At 41.8% G+C, this 21583-nt stretch overlaps 1 protein-coding gene across 1 annotated transcript in view; it reads right to left on the reverse strand.

Annotated features, from left to right (window-relative positions):
* STK32B (serine/threonine kinase 32B) overlaps positions 1-1630 on the reverse strand; it is a 415797-nt gene extending 414167 nt beyond the window's left edge. The window contains 1 exon segment of the mRNA XM_030192595.1: positions 1497-1630. Within this exon segment, the coding sequence (XP_030048455.1) occupies positions 1497-1615 (119 nt within the window). The 5' untranslated portion in view covers positions 1616-1630.
* Positions 1631-21583: the final 19953 nt, after the last annotated feature.

Raw genomic sequence — 21583 nt, forward strand, 5'->3', positions numbered from 1 at the left:
GCAGTCCTGATAGAAGAAGCTTTGGATTTGCAAGTTTTCATCACATCTCACATGTCTGCTATTTGCTAACTGGCATTAAATGCAATTTTTCCTGTTGGATTTACTAATCTGCAATGATTACCATAGGGTTTATCACATAGGTGTCAACCTGTCAACATGATTGAGGGTGCCAAACACAATACATATTACCACTCCTTGGACACAATGAAGGAACTTGCTCAATTTTTGGGGTGCTCAGCACCCATAAACACCTACAGAGCTGGCTCCTATATTGGGAAGTATGTTAAGATTTACATTAATAGATGTTTTGCATACATATGCATATGAGACCGCTCATTAATATTTCCTTGTGTTAGGTCACATTTTTTTTGCATAACTATAATGCTCTCAAATTATTTTTAACTTAGACCAATATGATTTTAAAGCATATTATATGCAGAACATAGCATTTAATATATGAGTCGGGGTGGTATAGCTTTCAAAATTGTCCCCTAAGTTATAGAGCTCTGATTTCCCTTAACAATAAAGAGGTCCTTTTACTAAACTTCAGGAAAAAGTGGCCTTAGCATGCCTTTACATGGGTCTTTCCTGCACGCTAAGGCCATTTTCACTGCGGTCTTAAAACAGCTGATTTTCTATTTTTTTTCCATTAATAGCCATGTGCTAATATTTCCATTTTTGTTAATTACCGCATGAGCACTTACTGCCATCCATTTTGTAGGCAGTAAGGGCTCACACTTCTCTGTGCTAACCAGTTAGTGAACGGTAATGAAGCGGTATTAAATGGTTAGTGCAGAAAGGCCCATTATTTGCCCATAACAATAATCCAAAAAGTCCCAACCTCTAGACTTTGTCTCTGAGTTTCTGCCATTAACCACCCATGACATACCCCCTCAAACAAACAAGAAAAGAAATATTTTTATGTTCCTTGTTAGTGCACATACATTTACACATGAGCCCGGCCAATGCAGATTAGTAAAAGGGCCCCAAAATTAAAGGGGTGGGGTTTTTTTGGAGGGGGGGGGGGGGGAGACCTGGCAGTACTATCAAGCCCATTCATACTTTCTTACAAGTTCATTTAGTACCTTTCATTAAGGAAGGTCCAAAGCTGAGGTTTTGTTTGTCTTCACTTTTGGCTATGCAGATTGTCTCCCAGGTTGACCACTTATCCTTCTTGTTCATCTCCTCAAAGAGCACAAAAATGCCAGTGGCTATATAAAGCCTTGAGAGACCCAAATTAAATTCTCTATACTCCATTCACAGTCTTGATAGTACATTCTCTTATCACATTTTAACATCATGTTTTTCTATTTTCTTAAATAAATGAACGAAATTGAAAATCTCAGTACAAGCAAACAAAGCTTTGAATAACATCGTATATTTATTACTCTCTGTCTTCTACATCTGTATCAAGAAATTATTTATAACACTAGTGGTGCTATATGAGGAAGATTGTGGATATGATTTATTTGAAAAAATGATTTTTTAAAACATACCACAGATTTACCAGAAATGGATGTTCAAGGCCCTGCATGATCTGCAGTTCTCTAAAGACATTCCGGACCTCATCTCTCTCGATGCACTTCTGCTTATTCATGTACTTCATGGCATACATTTTCTTGGTGTCCCTTTTCTGCACAATACACACCTAAAATATCAAAACAAAATCACAAAGATTCAACGTAGCCCCCCATAGGATGATTCACCTTTGTACCTGCTTAATCACTAATGGGGCACTTCTATAAATGTATGGCATTGTATGATTTTTGTTCCGCCTTTATCCAAATAGTGCAAAGGGGTTACATTCTCAAGAAGACTTCCAATTAGTAGGAACATACAGCAAAGTTATCATTTCATTACAATATTCTTAAAATCTCCAACCACTAATAAGCTCAATGTTGTTGATTTTAAAACAGTTACATTTTAAGAGCATTATGAAAAGACAAATGTAGCATGATTTGATGAAGTTCAATGGAAATATTATTCCATATCTTAGTACCTTGAAATACAAATGAACATTCCCAAACTGATTTCGAACTCATATCCTTCATAAAGGGAAAATCCAATGCTAGTCTTTTCCAACTTATCAGGTGGTTCTAGGAACTACCTTAGACTTCATCTTCCAGGTTGCAAGAGAGTGCGCTATAAGGAGTCCTTTTACTAAGGTGCGCTGAAAAATGGCCTGCGGTAGTGTAGGCATGGGTTTTGGGCGCATGTGGATCCATTTTTCAGCGTGCCTGTAAAAAGTGCCTTTTTATTATTTTTGCCATCAAGTCGGAGTTACCACCCAATTTTCACCATGTACAAGAAAATAAAATATATTTTCTGGTGTGCGCTGCGGACGCGCATAAAAAATTAAATTACTGGATGGGCCACTTGGTAGCTGGGTGGTAACTGCAAACTGATGCACGTTGGGTACACGTAGGTGCCTACACGGCTTAGTAAAAGGATCCCCTTGTCGGTTCACTCTGCAGACTTTAGATGCCAAGGTGCTAAGTGGTGGAACTCACTGCCAATGGGTCAGCCTGATTATTTGGTATTTCACAAAAGACTGAAAACTTTCCTCTTTGAAAGGGTTTCTACCCATTGATGGAGTGTGTTAGACTTTAACTGGCCATCAGTGGTTTACTATTTAGTTCTTATTTGTATGTTTGTGCAAATCTGCTCTTACTTGATATTTTATTTATGGTATTGTAAACCTTGCCTATTATTTTATTTATTGTAAGCCACATTGCACTCAACAATGTTCGGGATAATATGGGGTATAAATGTCAAAAATAAAATAAAATAAATAAACTGGGAATATAAGAAGTCCTCCCATAGATTCTGAATTTAAACCATAGACACATTTATATATCATACAGGCAGTTTTAAAGTGAATCTGGGGAAGTATCCACCACTTGTGTGTGTCATTGGCACCAATAATCAGCAGTGACTCAGGTATATGCACTAGTCACTATTCTATAAGATAGTGCCAAAGTGCTAAAGCGTGTAACTGCAAGGGGATATACATGTGTGCAGAGCATGGGAAGGCTATGGAACTGTCACCCAACAATGCATACAACTTATAGAATACTATCAGTTGTGTGCATTGACCTGGCAAAAATGATCACACCTAACTTTAGGCATGCCAAAGTGGATTGGTGCTAGTCTATATATATATAAAAGGCACTTTGAAGCCTCAAGCCGGAAACTTGAGGCGCCCGAGATATCCGGTTTGGCCTGCAGGCTCCAGTCACTGTAGCTCCGCCCTCGCGTCAAAACGCGATGATGTTGAGGGCGGGGCGGCCCTCGCAACCACGTCACTGAGGGATGAAGGGAGGAAGAGGAGAGGTGTGCAACTCGGAACAGAGGCACGGAGGGGGTGTCTGCAACTCAGGAGGGAGGACGGGGGGGGGGGGGGGGGGGGATTACCCTACTAGCGCCCGTTTCATTTTTTCCAGAAACGGGCATTTCTTACTAGTGTTCTATAATGAGTTAGGCATGTCTAAATGTCGTTATAGAATTGACATTAAACACACCCCATTGCTGCACCTATTTCTCGGTGCCAAATTATAGACTTTCCCCCTAAATCCTGTATATACAAATGTTTTGTATCTTTTTGCTTGTCTTGGAAAACTTGAACTCAAGGTATGTCAATACAATTTTGATACAGTAAGGTAGCTCCATGACCTAGAGGGTCTGTGACTGGAGCCAAAGGAGGGTAAAGTGACTTTCCCAAGGTCATAAGGCACATTGGTGTGAGAAGCAGAATTTGAATCCTCGGGATCCCTGGTTCTCAAGCTTCTGCTCCTCCTTCACTCTTCCTCATATATTCTTATGGCTTTTGGGTATTTTTCAGAACCCTGAGAGCATCAATCAAAGCAATGCATTCAAACTGCAAGTAGCACAGCATTTTAATCATTTTTAGGTTTCACTCTGATGGTATTGAGAATATATATGAAAATGCCCCCAATTCAGAAGGAATGCTAGGAGCTAATTTTAGAATGGAAACAATAAGATAAACAAATCTTGTTTTTGCTGATTGACAAGTCTAATCCTGTTTATTAATGAATGTCCTGACCATATGCCAGAAGCTGTCTAGCATGTATAGTCTATCTTGTAAATGAAGGAAAGAACAGGGAACTGAGAATAACATATATTCTTAGCTTACATATCCTCAGACCCCTAGCCACACAGAAATAATTTGGGCCAGCTCCAAGCAGAGTTACTTATTTTCATAATAGAAATTTTACTGGAATTGTTGAAGTTGGACTTGCCCTGATTCTCCAATGACCTGCTGATGATAGCAGAATATTATTCATAGCTTGTGTCATATGATCTATGATGTACAACTCTTGACCTGTTAACCCATGACTTAATGCTTTTCTAATAAAGGAGCAAAGAACCTGAGGGAGTTGAGCCAGTCAGGTGTCATTTCGCTGAGGTTAAATGAACACTGTAATTCTGTCCTGATAGCTTTCACCATTTTCTAGTCATCTGTATATGTGAGTTATTCTTTCCCTTGATCTCATTCAGGGACAGGAGGTAAGAGCCAGGTGGGGTTAAACAAACAGCTTGTGCTGTCTTCTCAGATCCTGTCTCTGAGAGATGCCAAAGGGAAACACATGCATCCACCAAGGTAGGATCATGGCTTGGTCCTGGAACTTCTGCAGGATATATTAGGACAGGCCACTGGTAAGGGTGTCCAGGAACGATTGGGGCTAGAATCATGGCAGGAGAGCCCATCCCATGGTACTGTATGACTAAGGGGAGAGATGGCAGTTCCCCCTGCATGGAATTTTTGGGAAGCCAGCTGCTGCCATACAAGGGATCGAAAGTGCCATGATTTAGTGCTGGGTGACAGGAAACTACGGGAATCTGGAAGGAGAGCTGATAATGTCTAAGTGTTGGTCTATGGTTAGGAAATTAAGAGGTAAAATTCAACAGCTCACTATGTTGCTAAGTTAAAGAGTAACATTCAGCACTGGAAAATGGTTCACTTCCTCTGCTGTCAGTACTTCAGTGGAACCAAAACAGAAAAAGTGTAAGGAAATACAAGGAAAAAGTATGGATGCTTCTGATACTTTATAGTTTAGAATTGTCTTAGTCTGAAGTTATACCTGTTTCTACTAAAGTTATACATGATTGTATGTATCCCAGAACCTCATAATTTAGGATAATGTATTTGTGTGTGATACAAATAGTGTGTATTTTCTTGAATTTGTCTGTTAAAGGAATGTATCACAGGATTGAGTTTGCCCTTGTTTTAAAATAATGTTAGCTTCCTGGCTTTCTGAGAAATGTAGCTGTGCTCACTATTTCTAAATTTATCTTTGAGAAGCAAAGTTTTTTTGTTTGATTTTTGAGGTATATAAAATGTATAAAAATGTATTAAGTTAGTCCAATATTTATTTATTTGTGCATTCTTTTATCCCACTATTTTCTAAAAATTGGTTTTGGTTCAGATGAAGTTACAGTAGTGTTTATCAGTTAGAAACTATTGTAGATCATCTGTAGTTTTTAGTTATAGAATATTTTTTAAAAAGGTAGGTTTTCAGGTATTTTCTGAACTGGAGATAGTTAGTGATGCTTCTTATGTATGGCTTTGGGTATTGAGTTCCACCATTTGGAGCCCAAGTAGCTAAATCCAGCTGTGTAGATGGTTTTGTTGATTATGTTTCTGCAGTTGGATAAGGAGAGAAGTAGGTAGCCTTTGGTTTCTGGGCTTACATTTCTTGGGGATAGTTCGATTAGGTCTAGCATATATTCAGGGGACATTCCAAATAGTATTTTGTGGGTGCTTATTTTGAAGAATAGTATTGATTGGCAGCCAGTGTAACATTCCAAGTAGTGAGATTGCTGGTAGGTTCACTTTCTATCCACTGTAATAAAATGCAATGTTTGGCAATTAAACAAGCCTTCCTTATAGAAAGACATGATTCAGTTTTGTCCAGTTCTAAATCATATTCCAAATCTAGTAGACATAACTTTGTACTCTTAGGAAGAGATTGCCCCAGTAAATGCTCCACATGACTCCATAAATGCATCCCAAAAAGTGGCAATGCTTGGACACATCCACCAGCAATGAAAATAAGTTCCTTCCACATTTCCACATCTATGATGAGTGCTACCTTCCCAAACCCTGCTAACCCATCTGGGATACATATACATTCTATATAAACACTTTAAAGTGTATTTCTTGCAACTATGAACTCTCTGCCAGATTAACCAGACAGTTCCCAGGTGTATAATCTTCAGCTAAATCTCGGGCCAATTTTTGAATTTTATTTTGAAATGTTTTCATATATGCCTTGTAATATATTCCCAAAACACCTCTGTAATCTCCTTCCTGTGGCCAAAATTGATCAAATGCTGCATTCCTCCATGTATTAGGATAATGAGACTTCAAGGTTTGAGCATAATGTTTTACCTGCATGTATTAATGTTTATCTCTCTCATAAAGATCATATTTACTTTGTAGTGCCTCAAAGGTGAGCACTCGAAGAGTCCCTTCATTACAAAAGTGATGCAAAGTATGAACGTCCTTCCAGCCTTGTGCTAGAAATTCCATAACCTGCATGCCAGGAAGGAAATCCCCATTGCCCAACAAGTGTAAGTACGGGGAACAGTATGCTGTCATCTCAAATCTCTTTCCAAGCCTATCATATAGAAATTTAGTTTAGTTTATATTCCATCTATCCCTAAGCAGAGTACAATAAACATACATACGGGCCCTTTACCAAGCTTCAGTAAGTACTAACACATCTTTACTGCAGCTTAAAAGGGCTTACCGTGAGGTGCACTGAAGCATCCCATGGCAAAAATCCCAATGTGCATGTGCTACCTACATGCTAAAAATATTTTTTATTTTTTGTCCAAGGGGATGTGTCTGGGGGCAGAGAGTGGGCGTTCATATGCTAATTAGTTAGCACATCAGCATTGCTGCATGCTAATTGATCAGCAGAGGATTAGCACATGAGACCTAACCATCTACATAATGGTGGCAGTAGGGGCTCATGCACTAGTTTTCATTAATGATTATACCCAAATGGCATCCATAACAAGGCCATGAATTCAGAAAATGGAAAATCATCCTCTTTACGGCTGCAGTAGAAATAGCTGTAGCATGGGGGAAAGACCCATGTTAAGAGTATACTAAGGCCACTTTATACCACAGCTTTGTAAAAGTGCCCCATAATCAATAAAATACATAATATCAAAACCAAACAAGCAGACAAACATTTGAAAAAATACAATCCCAGTAATCCCTTCCACCTGATTCCCTGAAAAACTCTTTTTATTTTGTGCTATAACATTAACTCAGACCCACACCCGCTGCTTTAAATCTATATGATATAAGCTCTGACAAACAAATGGTGTTTTAAAGGTTTCTTGAACTGTATCGTATCTGTAGTTGTTCTGCTAAACAGTGCCACTGTTTAGCAGAACAACTACAGATATGATACAGTTCATGAAACTTTTAAAACACCATTTGTTTGTCAGAGCTTATCATATCATATCCACTTGTTGGATCCACCGCAGTGAAAGCACTTTTGTGCATTTTTTTCAAACTGTATCCTCTGCAACTCTGCCATTACATAAAGGTAGCTGCTGTGGGTGCGAGGTTATTACACATACTTGCTGCTTATGAATTTTATGCTCTGTTTTTTACAATAAGGGGTCCTTTTACTAAGGTGCGCTGAAAGACGGCCTGTGCTAGTGTAAGCACATGTTTCGGACACTCGCAGATCCATTTTTCAGCGTACCTGTAAAAAATGCCTTTTAAAAAATATTTTGGTCGAAAATGGACGTGTGGCAAAATGAAAATTGGCACGTATCCATTTTGGGTCGGAGACCTTACCGCCAGCCATTGACTTAGCGTTAATATCTCACGCGTTAACCAGGCAGTTATGATCTATGTGTGTAGAATGCCTTGTACTGCCCGGTTAGCGCCACGCACCAGAAAATAAAAATTATTTTCCGTCATGCTTAGTGGACGCACATAAAAAATGAAATTACCGCCCGGGCCACGTGGTAGCCGAGTGGTAATTCCAAATTGATGCATGTTGGGCATGCATAGGTGCCTAAGCGGCTTAGTAAAAGGGCCTCTAAGTGTTTGTATATATATGTTATTTTTACTTTTGTTAAGAATCTTATTGTGTATGTTATTTTGGAATCCACCTAGAATTGTAAGATACCGTGGTCTATATATTTTTTAAATAAATAACACACGGACAAAGGAAAAGATCTCTCCAGTCTGAATGGCAGAGTCAACACCTAAACTTTCAAAATGGAAGAAAGATAAAAGGCAGTATCTTTTTTCAATACTTTGTGTATTCACAATAAGATCTTAAAAGAAATCTGCTCCTCAACTGGCAGCCAGTGGAAGCTAAGCGAACAACCCTTAATCAGGTAAGCAGCAACATTCTGAGTTGGGGGGGGGGGGTGTAGGCCTCTACTGAAAGTACCTGCACCAGCACTGAGTACCTTTGGAGAAGTTGGAAGAGGTAGGGCAATGGCACGGGGAAAGGAAGAGGGAGAAGATGCTTGACGCAGGGCCACAATAAGGAGGGGAGATGGAATACTGATCTACTGCTCTGCCCTGTAATGGCAAAAGGAAGCAAGTGCTTCCGTAAAAATAGGCACTTGCTTCCTTTTGTCATTGCAGCGTAGTGCTGCCACTCAAATGCTGTTGTTCAAGGTGGAGGCCTAGTCGGCTTAGTGGCAGGGATAGCCCTGAGCTGAATTTAAGAAAACTTGGGACAAGCACAGATGGGGCAGGAAGGGATTGTGCAGCTTAGTAGTTGGTAGTAGGGGCAGACAGCCCATTTGGTCTGTATCTGCCATCATTTTCTATGTTTCTGTAAACTATTTGTGTCCTTCCCTCATTCTGAGCATTACTGCTGTTTTAAACACATACAATGATTTCATAAACCACAAAAAACCCTAATGCTTGTGAGGCCATGTCTGTGTTGTAATAAATAGGCACAGACACTGGCATGGCGTCACAAACATTCAAAATTAAAAGAAAATGTTATAATTGTACTGATTATACTTCCTCACTATTGTGACCCCAATTTATCTAACTACCACATTTTTCCCTGCTTCACATCACATTCAAGCTATGTTGCAGTGACTCAGATGAGCAGACGAGCATTCCCTGCTGTGTTTTAATGTTTAATTATAAAACAAATTACACTAATCAAGTGAAAGCAGAGCATGGTCTTTACTAAGCTGTTGTTTCTGTGCACATTTCATCTGGTGTTCAGACAGGTTGCAACTGGTCTTAAATTAATTTCTACAAAATGATGCATCATGACAGTATTGGAAGGCTAACTTCTTGCCATCACTGTTATTCCAGTTCTACTCTTCAGAAATGTACATTGCATTTCATATTCCCCAAAAAATGAGACTCAGTTCCTGTTATCCAGTATGGAATAGTTGAGGTAGGCATAGGTAATCCTACACGGAGTGAGGACAGGACTTAGACTTAGTCTATAACATGTGTCTTCAGAGGGGAGATAATTGTTGCTGGGAATTAGGGGGATACCAAGACCGCCTATCTTTTCCTATAATATCAGCCCCTTTACAGTGGCATCTGGGAACATCAAACAGTGTGAAAGTGAGTGATCTGATGCTCCTGGGCAGAACTTAGAAGATTTGCCAAAAAGTATGTAAGAAAGAGAGACTGGGATTAATCTGATCCAGTGGCATAGCCAGAAGGCAATTATTAGGTGGGCCAACAGGTAGGATGGGTGGGCATTGAGGGACCCTTTTACTAAGCTGCATAAGCGTCTACGTGCCCTACATGCATCAAAATGGAGTTACCGCACGGCTACCATGTGGCTCTTGTGATAATTTCATTTTTGCTGTGCTGCCGATATGCGCAGCCGTAAAATAATTTTTATTTTCTGCTGCGTGTATTGGACACGCACCAAGTGGCATTTGGCACGTGTAGGTCATTACCACCCAGTTATCTCGTGCGACTTTACCACTAGGTCAATGACTGGCGATAAGGTCTCAGACCCAAAATTTTCATTTTGCCACGCATCCATTTTTGGCAAACATTTTAAAGAGGCCTTTTTCATAGGTGCGCTGAATAATGATTCTGCGTGTGCCCACAACCCGCGCCTACACTACCAGAGGCCAATTTTCAGCGCACCTTAGTAAAAGGACCTCTAAGGCTGCCAACGTTTTGAAAGACAAAAACCTGCCACCTGCCCCACCCCATGCTCTGCTCCTACCCTACTCCCAACAAGTGTAGCAAGGGCAGCAGTGCAGACTTCAGTGCCTGCAGGCCACAATGAGAGATGGGGGGGAAGTACAAGAGGTATAACTGTTCAGCTCCCATCAAGCCACAGTCTCCCAACACACATATGCTTCCCCTATAAGGTATTAAAGCCAAATATATTCAGCATCCACAGAACCCCCTGGTCCTCCACCAACAATGGGTACAGAGCAGAGCGAGGACATTTCCACATAAAACCACCATTTGAAGAATTTCTGATTCTAATAATAACCCTCTCAGTATCAGGCATATTGTGAAATAATACAATAATGTACAAAAAAACATATTCAGGGTCTATTATGCCATCACTAATGACCCTACTTACGAAAAGGTAATGCCTTAAATATTACATTGGAGCCCTAAATTACCGATATATCTATTGGGAAAACTGAACAAAAATTACAGAATTCTGCATTGAAAATTCATGCTAATGGAATACTTGGCCTCTGTCACACACACACACACACACACAGAACACAAATATCACATACAGAATAAGTGACCACAAATTAGAAACAGAAAGTAAACTGAAACCCCAAGAAGCCAGACCTTGCATGTAGTACAACACCAGAGAAATAGAAAAAAGATGCATTCCTCCTGTACTGTGAAAAATATAAAGGCAGCATTTGTCATGGATTGTGTTAGGATGTTGCAACTAGGGCAGTTGCCCTTGGCCCTTTGGATAAAGAGGGTCTCAAGCCTGCTGGAAGCTGTAGAAGGTGCAACTTAGTAGTAGGCTTTGGGGTCCCCTCCCAAATTTCTGCCCTAGGCCCCAACCATGTCTAACAACAGCTCTGGCAGATGTTCAGTTCATAAACTGACATATTCCCTTATTATGAGATAGAAAATAAAATTATTTTTCTACCTTTTGTTGTCTGGTCATTTTATTTTTCTGATCAGATTGGTCCCAGTCTCTGATTTCTAATTTTTTTTCTGTCTTTTCTTAACTGTCTTGCCAGGATCTCCTGTCCATTTGGCATTTCTTATCTCTCCACGTCCACCATCTATCTTTCTCAGTGTCCCTACCTTCCCCTATCCAACATCTCCCCTCTCTGTGTTCAGATCCCCTAACCATCATTGCTCCTCTGTCTCCTTAACCCACCTGTGTCCCTATTTCTCTACCCCCACCCTCTTGTCCAGCATTACCCCTCTGTGATCTTAATCCCCCTCCATTTCCAGTATCACCACTGTATCCCTGCAGAGATGACAATGTAACCGGGTCTCACTGATCAGCTCAGTTCTCCGACAGACCCAGGCCACAACAAGAAAACTTAACTTTTCCACTCACTCTTCCCACACAGTTCAGTCTCTCTCTCACTCAAGCTTTGGCACAGGCCGGGGCTGGATAAAGATCCGGAAGGCTGTAGAATGTTAAGCTGGGCTTTATCTTGAGTATCCTTCAACAGTCCAGAAGTAAGCTCTACACTCTTTCTTTCAAGGAATACTCGCTATGCCAAAGAGTTATGCAAACTTTTATGCAAACTTTACTGACAGGCAGTTAATCCAAGCTCAATAATTTTTTATGTACAGTTAGTATTTGGTTTAAGAGGTTTTCTGGCCATCGGGTTCATCAACCCTCTCTTTGGTCTGTATAATCCAAGGCTGTGCTAGTAGCATTGGTTGTTACCAGCAAACTTCTCCAGGATCAGACCTCCTTGTCTGTCCTTCCCTCTAGAGTTGCACTTCTCTCAGCTGCACCCTCTAGCCATGAACATGATCGTGACTCCCCTTGACCATCCAGAGCAGTCCTCTCCAACAGTTATTGTCTTTGGCTGACAATAACTCCCCCTAATGCAGCTCAGTGGAGTAGTGGCCTAGTGGTTAGAGCACTGGTCTTGATATCCAGAGGTGACCAGTTCAAATCCCACTGCTGCTCCTTGTGATCTTGGGCAAGTCACCTAACCCTCCATTGCCTCAGGTACAAACTTAGATTGTGAGCCCTCCTGGGACAGAGAAATATCCAGTGTACCTGAATGTAACTCACCTTGAGCTACTACTGAAAAAGGTGTGAGCAAAGTAAAAATATTAAAAAAAAAAACCCTTAGCTTATTTGGCCATTTCAGGATACCTCCTCTCCTCCAAGGGTCCTGGCAGGGGTGAAAGCAATCAAAGACCATGTGCTCAAACAAACAAGAACTTAATACCTTCAAGATCCACCTCTACTGTCAACCACTTACTAGAAACATTTCCTTCTGCAACTTATCCTGGAGCCCACCCCCTTGGGCTGGATCCCCTATTTCCCACAATCTCAGATGACTTCCCACAACTCCAGAACCCTCCCCTCCGAGACTCTGGAGAATTCTTTCAGGTAATTCTAGTAACCCCCATTATAATGGGAGATTACACCAAGTTATCTAGTTACTGACTATCAGCAAGGATGCTTTCTGTTTCTGACTTTACCCTGCACTGCAACTACTTTTTACTTTTTTCCTCTTCTGTCCGCATAGTGCCAGGGTGGTCCAGATGGGGAACCTGGAGTCACCTGGTTAGTGGTGATACTCAGTCCACTATGCAGATAACTGCCTTGATAAATTTAGGATAGAAACAGTCTGTCCTAATTTTATCCAGTTACCTATCTGGGAACTGGTCTGAATATCACCAGTACCCAGAGAAGAAGCACCGACCAGCCTATACCTGCATATTCACCACTGACCAGTGTCTGCACAACAGCACTGAATATCTGGATGTAAAAAGTCCACAGCAGCCAGCATTAAAAAAAAAAAAAAAAAAAAAAGAACAGTCGCAAATTGAATTTCTTTTGAATGCAACATTTATTTTACCATTGAAGAAATTGAAAATAGACAACAAATTTAAAGTCAATATGGGCTCCTTTAACTAAGCTGCGGCAAGCCCAATGCGGACTTACCACTCGCTATACAGGAAGTATTGCCGGGCTACCTCACCAGCCCGGCATTACTTCCCACCCCTAGAGCGCCGTCATTTCCATTGCTACAAAAATGTATTTATTTTTATAGCGCCAAAGAGTACCCGGCGGTAATCGAGCAGTGCCGCTCGCTTCCCAGTTACTGCCGGGTTAATGTGGGAAATGGCCACGCAAGTGCTTTACTTGCCACCCGGTCATTTCCTGTCAGAAAGCAAGACTTTGCTTTTACCAGCTGCGGTAAAAGGGGGCCTTGGCACACGTGTAAAACACACACCGATGCCAGCGCCGGCCCCCTTTTGCCGCAGCTTGGTAAAAGGGGCCCTATGTATGCCCTATATTATAAAATGAGGTTTACATGAATCATGTCTAACTTTCCATGGGGCATATCAAGGTTAGTCAGCAGTGGTATATATTCCTCATATCCACTATCCCCTGGATTTTATATATGGCACCCAAATTTGGGCATGCTGCAGAGTTATGCACAAAAATTAGTTAAGAAGCTCTTGACCATCAATGATTAGGTGTTAACAATCAATTATTGATGTTAATTGGCGCTCATTAAAATTTGCGTGCACATCTGGCTGTGTGCTATTCTATAAGACAGGGCACCTAACTCCCATAGCACATATTCAAAAAGGGGACATGGCCATGGGCATTTCAGGGGCATTCCGAAAAGTTACACACATAGATATAGAATACCTCCTTAGCGCGCTTAACTTGGGTGCCAGCATTTATACCAGGTTTCTGCAGGTGTAAGTCTAGCGCCCAAAGTTAGACACAGGAATCAGCGCTATGCATGATTTTATAAAGGTAGTGTGTCCTTCATAGAATAGCGCTGATTCTTTTCTGACGCTCATTTTTGAGTGCTGTTTACAGAATTCCCCCAATACAACAGCAATCCCCATTATAATGAATGGCCATAGTGTCCTATTATTAGAAAATCATTCTTACCTTTCCAAAACTCCCTTTTCCAATTGCTCGTAGTATTTGAAAATGATCAAAATTAACTGTAAAAGAAAAAAAACATGTTTAAAAACATTTGCAAGAAACAAACTAAAACATGACAGAAATCACATTTAAAGTTACTTCCCAACACCCTAGTAGACCCTAACATCAGCTCCCAACTGGTGTAAGGTTTGCCGCAGGACCATCACCCTTGTTGGGTGAACTGCCTGCTGAGCATTGGGGAGGAGTATTAATGGCCGTTTAGCTTGCTTTTGTATGCTATTAGTGTTCGGAGCTGGTGAGCTTATTATTTCACACGCTTGCCGTCTCTGAACATTTTGAGGTAGCAAATGTGGGCGCTAGTCCAGCACTAATGGTCTCTAGCACCTGCATTTGCTTCTGAGCATCTGCCTATATGTAATACATTAGCTGGCTAATGTTTCCGCAACCATTCTCTAACCCTGACAGAAAAATTCTGAGAAATTCAGCAATGCCCAGTTTAGAGAACAGAAACAGACAAACTACTACAAAACCCCTTAATGAGGTACGGTAGCCTGTTTCCTTGCATTAACCATGGTAATTTTGCAATCTGCATGCACAAATCACGTGCTAACAAATATATTTTATTTTATCATAGAAGGGGCATATCTGGGGGGGGGGGGGGGAAGAATGGGAGTTGCCATACTAATCAGCACATCTGCATTACCACATGCTAACTGATCAGCGCGAGATCCTTCCTGCCTACAAAATGTAATCACACACTAATTTTTCTTCATGGCCATACACTAATGGCAACATTAGTGCACAAAGATTCATGATTAATATCTCTTAAAGTTAGATACATACACCAAGTGGAGAAAAGACCTCAGCAAACCGAAGGGCCCTTTTACAAAAGTGCATAGGCGCCATTGCACATCCGACACACATCAAATTGGCACTACCACCCGGCTACCGCATGCTCCGGGTGGTAATTCCATTTTTGATGTGCGCCCAAAACACGCAGTACAAAATATTTTCTACTGAGTGGCGCTTACCCGGTGGTAATCGGCAGTTTATGCGTGCTGGCCGCCTTCTCGCCCGGTTAGCACATAAGACCTTACCGCTAAGTCAATGGATGGCAGTAACGTCTCAGCCTTTGATGGACTTTGTCTCAGCTGCTGTGAAAGATTATAGGATAACGTGGGTGTGGCAGTGCATTCAGAGAACAAGATTGTCACCCATTGAATTCACATGATTTATTATTGCTGCTTGGACAAATGATTTGGCAGCACAAGTTGAATACGCTGTTGCGTTAAGATTACAAGATCATTTTCAGGTGGACATACAGCGTCGGACATTATTGCAGCTGGTTTTGGGGAATTTGTTTATGGAAAAATCTTAGGAGGGACTTTATCGGGTGTGCATGAATGTAATGAGATAAAGTTCAATAAATACAACAAATGTTACAGTTGATATTATTGAAAGTATATATGTGGAGTTAATATTTAAGCTAATATTAGTCAAATAATATGGGAAGTTGATATATTGTGACCATGGGCGTAGATTGGGGGGGCAATGGGGGGCATTGCCCCCCCAAACGAGTCGAACTGGAGGGGCTTAATTGAGTCTTCCCCGCCGGCGCTGCCTCAGTCTCTGACTCCCTGCAGCATTTTTGTCCGTCGCCATCAGCGCTGCCATTCATTCTCACAGGCAGCCTCGTTCCCGCTCCCCTTTGCCGCGTCCACTCCTCCGACCGGCTGTCTGTGATGCACTTCCTGTTAAACAGGAAGTGCATCAGAGAGAGCCGGAGGACGCAGCAAAGGGGAGCGGGAACGAGGCTGCCTGTGAGAATGAATGGCAGCGCTGACGGCGACGGACAAAAATGCTGCAGGGAGTCAGAGACCGAGGCAGCGCCGGTGGGGAAGAGCGAGGCAGCATGCTGGCTGGTGGCAGGGAGACAGGGAGAGACAGTCACAGGAGCACTGTTGAGGTGATGGGGTATTGCTAGGTAGAAGTGAGCGAGAGAGGTGGGGAATGTTGGTGGGGGGAGATGCATGGGGGGGAGAGAGGGAGAAATAATACTGGATGTGGAGGAGGAGGGAGGGACAGCAAGAGAAAAGGGGAAATGTTGGAACATGGAAGTGGGAGGGAGGGAGACAGAGAGAGATGCTGTATGGGGATGGGAGAGATGCTAAAAGGGGAAGGAAGAGAAGAAAGAGATAGATGTTGGGCCCAGGGTGCAAGGAAGGGAGATACTGAGAGTGATGTGGGCAGTGAGAGAGAAGACGGAGGGAAGAGAGGTTGTACATGGGGATGGATGAGAGGGAGGGATAGATATACACTAGAGGGGAAAGAGAAAAAGAGGGAGATTGTGGATCCAGGGACAGAAGGGAGTGAGAGAGAAATGCTGGACAATTGGAGGAAGGGAAGAGAGAAAGGAAGAAATGCTGGACCACGGGGGGGGGGGGGGGGGGGGGGCTGGAAGATACTGGGGTGTGGGTGTGTGTGTGGAAGGGACAGGGAGATATTAGGCTACAAGGGGAGAAAGGGAGCAGACGTGCTGGGCTAGAAGGTTGGAGGAAGGAAGATGCTGCAAATGGTGGAACTATTTGGGAGAGGCCAAAGGGGAGGTGGGAAGGAAACAAATGAGAGGATGATAGTGATGGGGGGGGGGGGGCAGAAATGTGGTAATGGAGAATTGATTAAAGATGAAAGGAAATGGAAGGTTGGAGGAAGGACTGAGAAGAGGAATGGGGCAGCTAGTGGGTGAGAGAAAGAAATGGAATTTGATAGCTGAAAACTAAAAAGGAGAAGGATGAGGACGAGGGTGAAATTTAAGTGAACAGAGAGGCAGCAAAGAAAAAAAAAACAGAGAGGAAACAGCTAAAAAAGAAATAATGTGTCAAAGGTAGGTGTAGTGAAGGAATGGAATAAGACAGGAGAGAAGAGAAAATACAAATGGACAGCAAGCAGTTGAAGGAGAATTAGCAGAAAGACAGGAAAAGAGGAAACTGGAACCAGCATGATGGAACAGTAAAATGTCCAAAGGTACAAAAAAGTATTTTATTTTGAATCTATTAAATGGAATATCAAATGGAAAGACGACACTGCATAAAACAGAAGACACTGGGACCAAAGCGAATAGAAAAACTAAATGATCAGACAACAAAGGTAGAAAAAAGTATTTTATTCAGAATTTATTAATTGGAATATGTCAGCTTTCTGTGAAATTTTGCATGTAAGTTTCAATTTTTCTGGTATTGCTGCATGCTGAGTCTGACTTCTTGAGTTAACTTTCCAGTTCAGTATTTTGCCTTCATATTTTTTGCTTTCTAGTTCCTTGTGTCATGTCTGTTGTGTCATGTGTTTTTCACGAGGTAGTGTATTGGTGTTTTAGAGCCTGGTGTAATTACAGTTCTGCCTTTTCACGCATAAGGTTGCAGCTCGTCCTGTCCTTGGAATTAGTGCTGTTATGGTTTAGTAAGGTTATGAGTGTGTTTTTGCACAAGTTTGTGTATAGTGTGTTGCAGTGGAGAGATTGTGTGTTGGCTTTACTGAGGTGGCACCAAAACATCAGAAAGGGTGTAGAGCCTAAATCATGACACACTACCTCTTGAAGGATCTACATACAGAGCTTATGCATTTCTAAGGTCAACACTGGCATGGTATGGGAAAAGGGGTGGGGAAATACTACTGGAGTGGAAGAAGGAAAGAAGGAAGAGAGAAAGAGCTGGCTTGATATCTCATAAATATTCATTATGGTTATTCCCAAAAAAAGCCAGCTTTTTTTCCTTCCTTCCTTCCTCCGTATTAGCATATTCATTTGCATATGTATATATGCAAATGAATATGCTAATATGCTCCGCCCCATCCTTTGCCCCCCCAAATGAAACAGTCAAACTACGCCTATGATTGTGACTAAATAATGAATGCTTAACTCATTTATTAGCAGTAAGAAAGCCCGAAAATTGAGGCACGTTGGTTTTAATTTTGCCACACATCCATTTTCCGGCACAATAAAAAGGCCTTTTTTTCCAGGTGCGCTTTGGAAATGGACCTGTGTGCAACCAAAATATGCACCTACACCAGCGCAGGCCACTTTTAGGTGTACCTTAGTAAAAGGGCCCCCAAGCGTAGCACTAGAATATAGCAACACGAGACATGGATTAAATGTCTCAATTGAATGGGCAACTTTTTTTCTGAATGAGTGGGCTATGGTGTAATTCTCCTATCATCTGACTCAGTATCAGATGTGGTATGTAAATTACAGACTATTTTTGATGCTTTAATTGATTGGTTGGAAAGGAACCATTTGAAATTAAATGTAGTAAAAACACAATTACTTTATGTTAGTGGACGTTCATTGAGTGCTTTTCCTGATACTGTATTAATATCAGGAGTTTCTGTTAAAGTAAGTACCCAAGTACATAGTTTGGGATTAATGTCTGATTTGCAGTTCTCACCAGATTCAACATTTGGTTCATAATTCTTACTTTAAGCTTCATCTTTTAAGTAAGTTGCAGAGACTTCTGCCAAAAATGGATTTAGTATGAGTGGTTGAATCTGTGGTTTTGAGTGGCATTGATTATTGTAACATAGCCTACTTGGGTATACCTGTTACTGGTATCCAATTTTTGCAAATTGTACAGAATTCAGCTGTCTGTTTGTTGTTTGTACATTTGGGTAGCTTGCCAGGTGCCCTTGACCTGGATTGGCCGCTGTCGGGGACAGGATGCTGGGCTCGATTGGCCTTTGGTCTTTTCCCAGTATGGCATTACTTATGTACTTATGTTTGATTTGTCAAAATTTAAACATACAACAGTATTTTTGAAAAGATTAAAGTGGTTGCCAATTACTTATTGTATAAAATTTAAGCTATTTTTGTTGTTACATAAAGTTTTCTATCAGGAATCTTCTATATATTTGATACATGTTGTACAAAAATATGCACCATCTCATCAGTTATGCTCTGTGAACTTGCAATGCCTGCTTTAAATCAAGTACGTCTGGACATGACTAGAGGAGGAACTTTCTTGATAACAGGAGCATCATTGTGGAATAAGTCACCTAGAGGGGCATAATCGAACGGGGCGCCCAGGTTTTCCTGAGGGTGTCCTCGCAGGATGTCCCCATGAAGGGGCGGGGAAACCCATATTATCGAAACAAGATGGGCATCCATCTTTCGTTTTGATCACACTGTCGTGGACGCCCAAATCTCTACATTTAGGTCGCCCTTAGAGATGGTCATCCTTAGAGATGGTTGTCCCCGGTTTTCAGCGATAATGGAAACCGAGGACGTCCATCTCAGAAACGACCAAATCCAAGCCCTTTGGTCGTGGGAGGAGCCAGCATTCGTAGTGCACTGGTCCCCCTCCCATGCCAGGACACCAACCGGGCACCCTAGGGGGCACTGCACTGGACTTCAGAAATTGCTCCCAGGTTCATAGCTCCCTTACCTTGGCTGCTGAGCCTCCCAACCCTCCCCCCCAAAACCCACTCCCCACAACTGCACAACACTACCATAGCCCTAAGGGGTGAAGGGGGGCACCCACATGTGGGTACAGTGGATTTCTGGTGGGTTTTGGAGGGCTCACATTTACCACCACAAGTGTAACAGGTGAGGGGGGGATGGGCCTGGGTGCACCTGCCTGAAGTGCACTGCACCCAATAAAACTGCTCCAGGGACCTACAGACTGCTGTGATGGAGCTGGGTATGACATTTGAGGCTGGCATAGAGGCTGGCAAAAAATATTTTTAAAGTTTTTTCTTTAGGGTGGGAGGGGGGGTGGTGACCACTGGGGGAGTAAGGGGAGGTAATCCCCAATTCCCTCTGGTGGTCATCTGGTCAGTTTGGGCACCTTTTGGAGGCTTGGTTGCAAGAAAAAATGGACCAAGTAAAGTCGGCCAAGTGCTCATCAGGGACGCCCTTCCTTTTTCCATTATCGGCCGAGGACGCCCATGTGTTAAGCATGCTCCAGTTCCGCCTTCGCTATACTTGTGACACGCCCCTGGGAACTTTGGTCATCCCTGCGAAAGAAAGCAGTTGAGGATGCCCAAAATCAGCTTTTGATTATGTCGATCTGGGAGACCCTGGGAGAAGGACACCCATCTGCCGATTTCTGTCAAAAGATGGGCGCCCTTCTTTTTTGAAAATAAGCCTGCTAATCATCTTAAAAACTGAACGTCTTCTACAAACATTTAAACGTCAACTGAAAGCACACTTGTTATGCCTGGCATATTCTGTGCCTGCAAATGTTATGTTATGATCTACTTGAGAGACCTGGACATTGTTTCTGTTTTGACTGTGTATTATGAAGAATTTGTAATTTTATGTGATTTTATGTATGTTGCTTTTGTAAGCCACCCTGGATAAGGGCTGGTTAAAAATAATAAATCCAATCCAATCCAATCATTGATTGCCACATATCAGGTGATACGATAGGGGAGTGTTTAAAGGTTGGCATCTGGGTTGCCTGAGCACCACTGTTGAGATCACTGTGGTCATGGTACAAGCCATTTTCCCCTGAAGCAGCTATCGTGAAACAGAGTGTCCCTGCCGAGTGTCAAGAAAAACAGAGCTAAGTTCCTGAGTGGAGATAAGTACTTGTGAATTTGATTTAAATTAAGCGATTCACTCAGCTTCTTTCATGATTTTGTTCTTCCTTGACATTAGTGCAGTTTTGTTCCTGCTCCCGATAGAAATTGATGTACTAAGTGGGTTTTTTTCTGGCCTAGGATGGCTTAATGTTTTTTGTTGCTACATTCTACTGCTACGCTTGGGGGTCTGTTTACTAAGCCACACTAGCGGCTTCTGTGCGGCATTGCCAACACAGCCCATTCAAACTGAATGGTCTGTGTCGGCACTAGCGCACAGCCAGCCACGCTACCGGCTTAGTAAACCCCAGCGTTGGCTTGCTGTGTTTTTTTTTCCACTTGGTGAGTGTTATTATCTGGAACAGGAGAATCTGTATCTAGCTAACTTTAAGAGATAACAAGCGTGAGTCTTCTGATATTCTGTCTCTTGCTCGAGTGTGACTGAAACATTAGTGCATGGCCATTAATTTGGAAAATTGAAAATCAGCCGTTTCCAGCTGTGCTTAAAGTGCCCTTAGCACACAGGAGACCTGTGTAAGGATGCACCAATGCCACTTTTTAATGCAGCTTAGTAAAAGGAGCCCTAAATGATAATGTTTGTTCAGGTTTTTGAGGATTTTTTTCTTCAAACATGTTTACATTTTACATTTGAGTTCTTTTATTTTTCTGGTCATGGTTTTCTTGAATTCCAAAAGATGTTTGGGCTTTTCCCTGATGCAGCTCTCAAGGGAGCAAGGGACCCTGTTGAAAATCATACAGAAGACTTCAATGAAACTTATGAGACTTTGAAGTCTATTCAAAATAAATATAGCTTTCTTACAAAAAAGTTTTGTTCTCTTCTATCTTTTTTGAAGATACTCTTTTTTGTTTCTTTAACTTTGGATTACATCCAATTTTATCCTGCACGCTCT

The sequence above is a fragment of the Microcaecilia unicolor genome, chromosome 2 (genome assembly GCF_901765095.1).
Source record: "Microcaecilia unicolor chromosome 2, aMicUni1.1, whole genome shotgun sequence".
Taxonomy (NCBI): domain Eukaryota; kingdom Metazoa; phylum Chordata; class Amphibia; order Gymnophiona; family Siphonopidae; genus Microcaecilia; species Microcaecilia unicolor.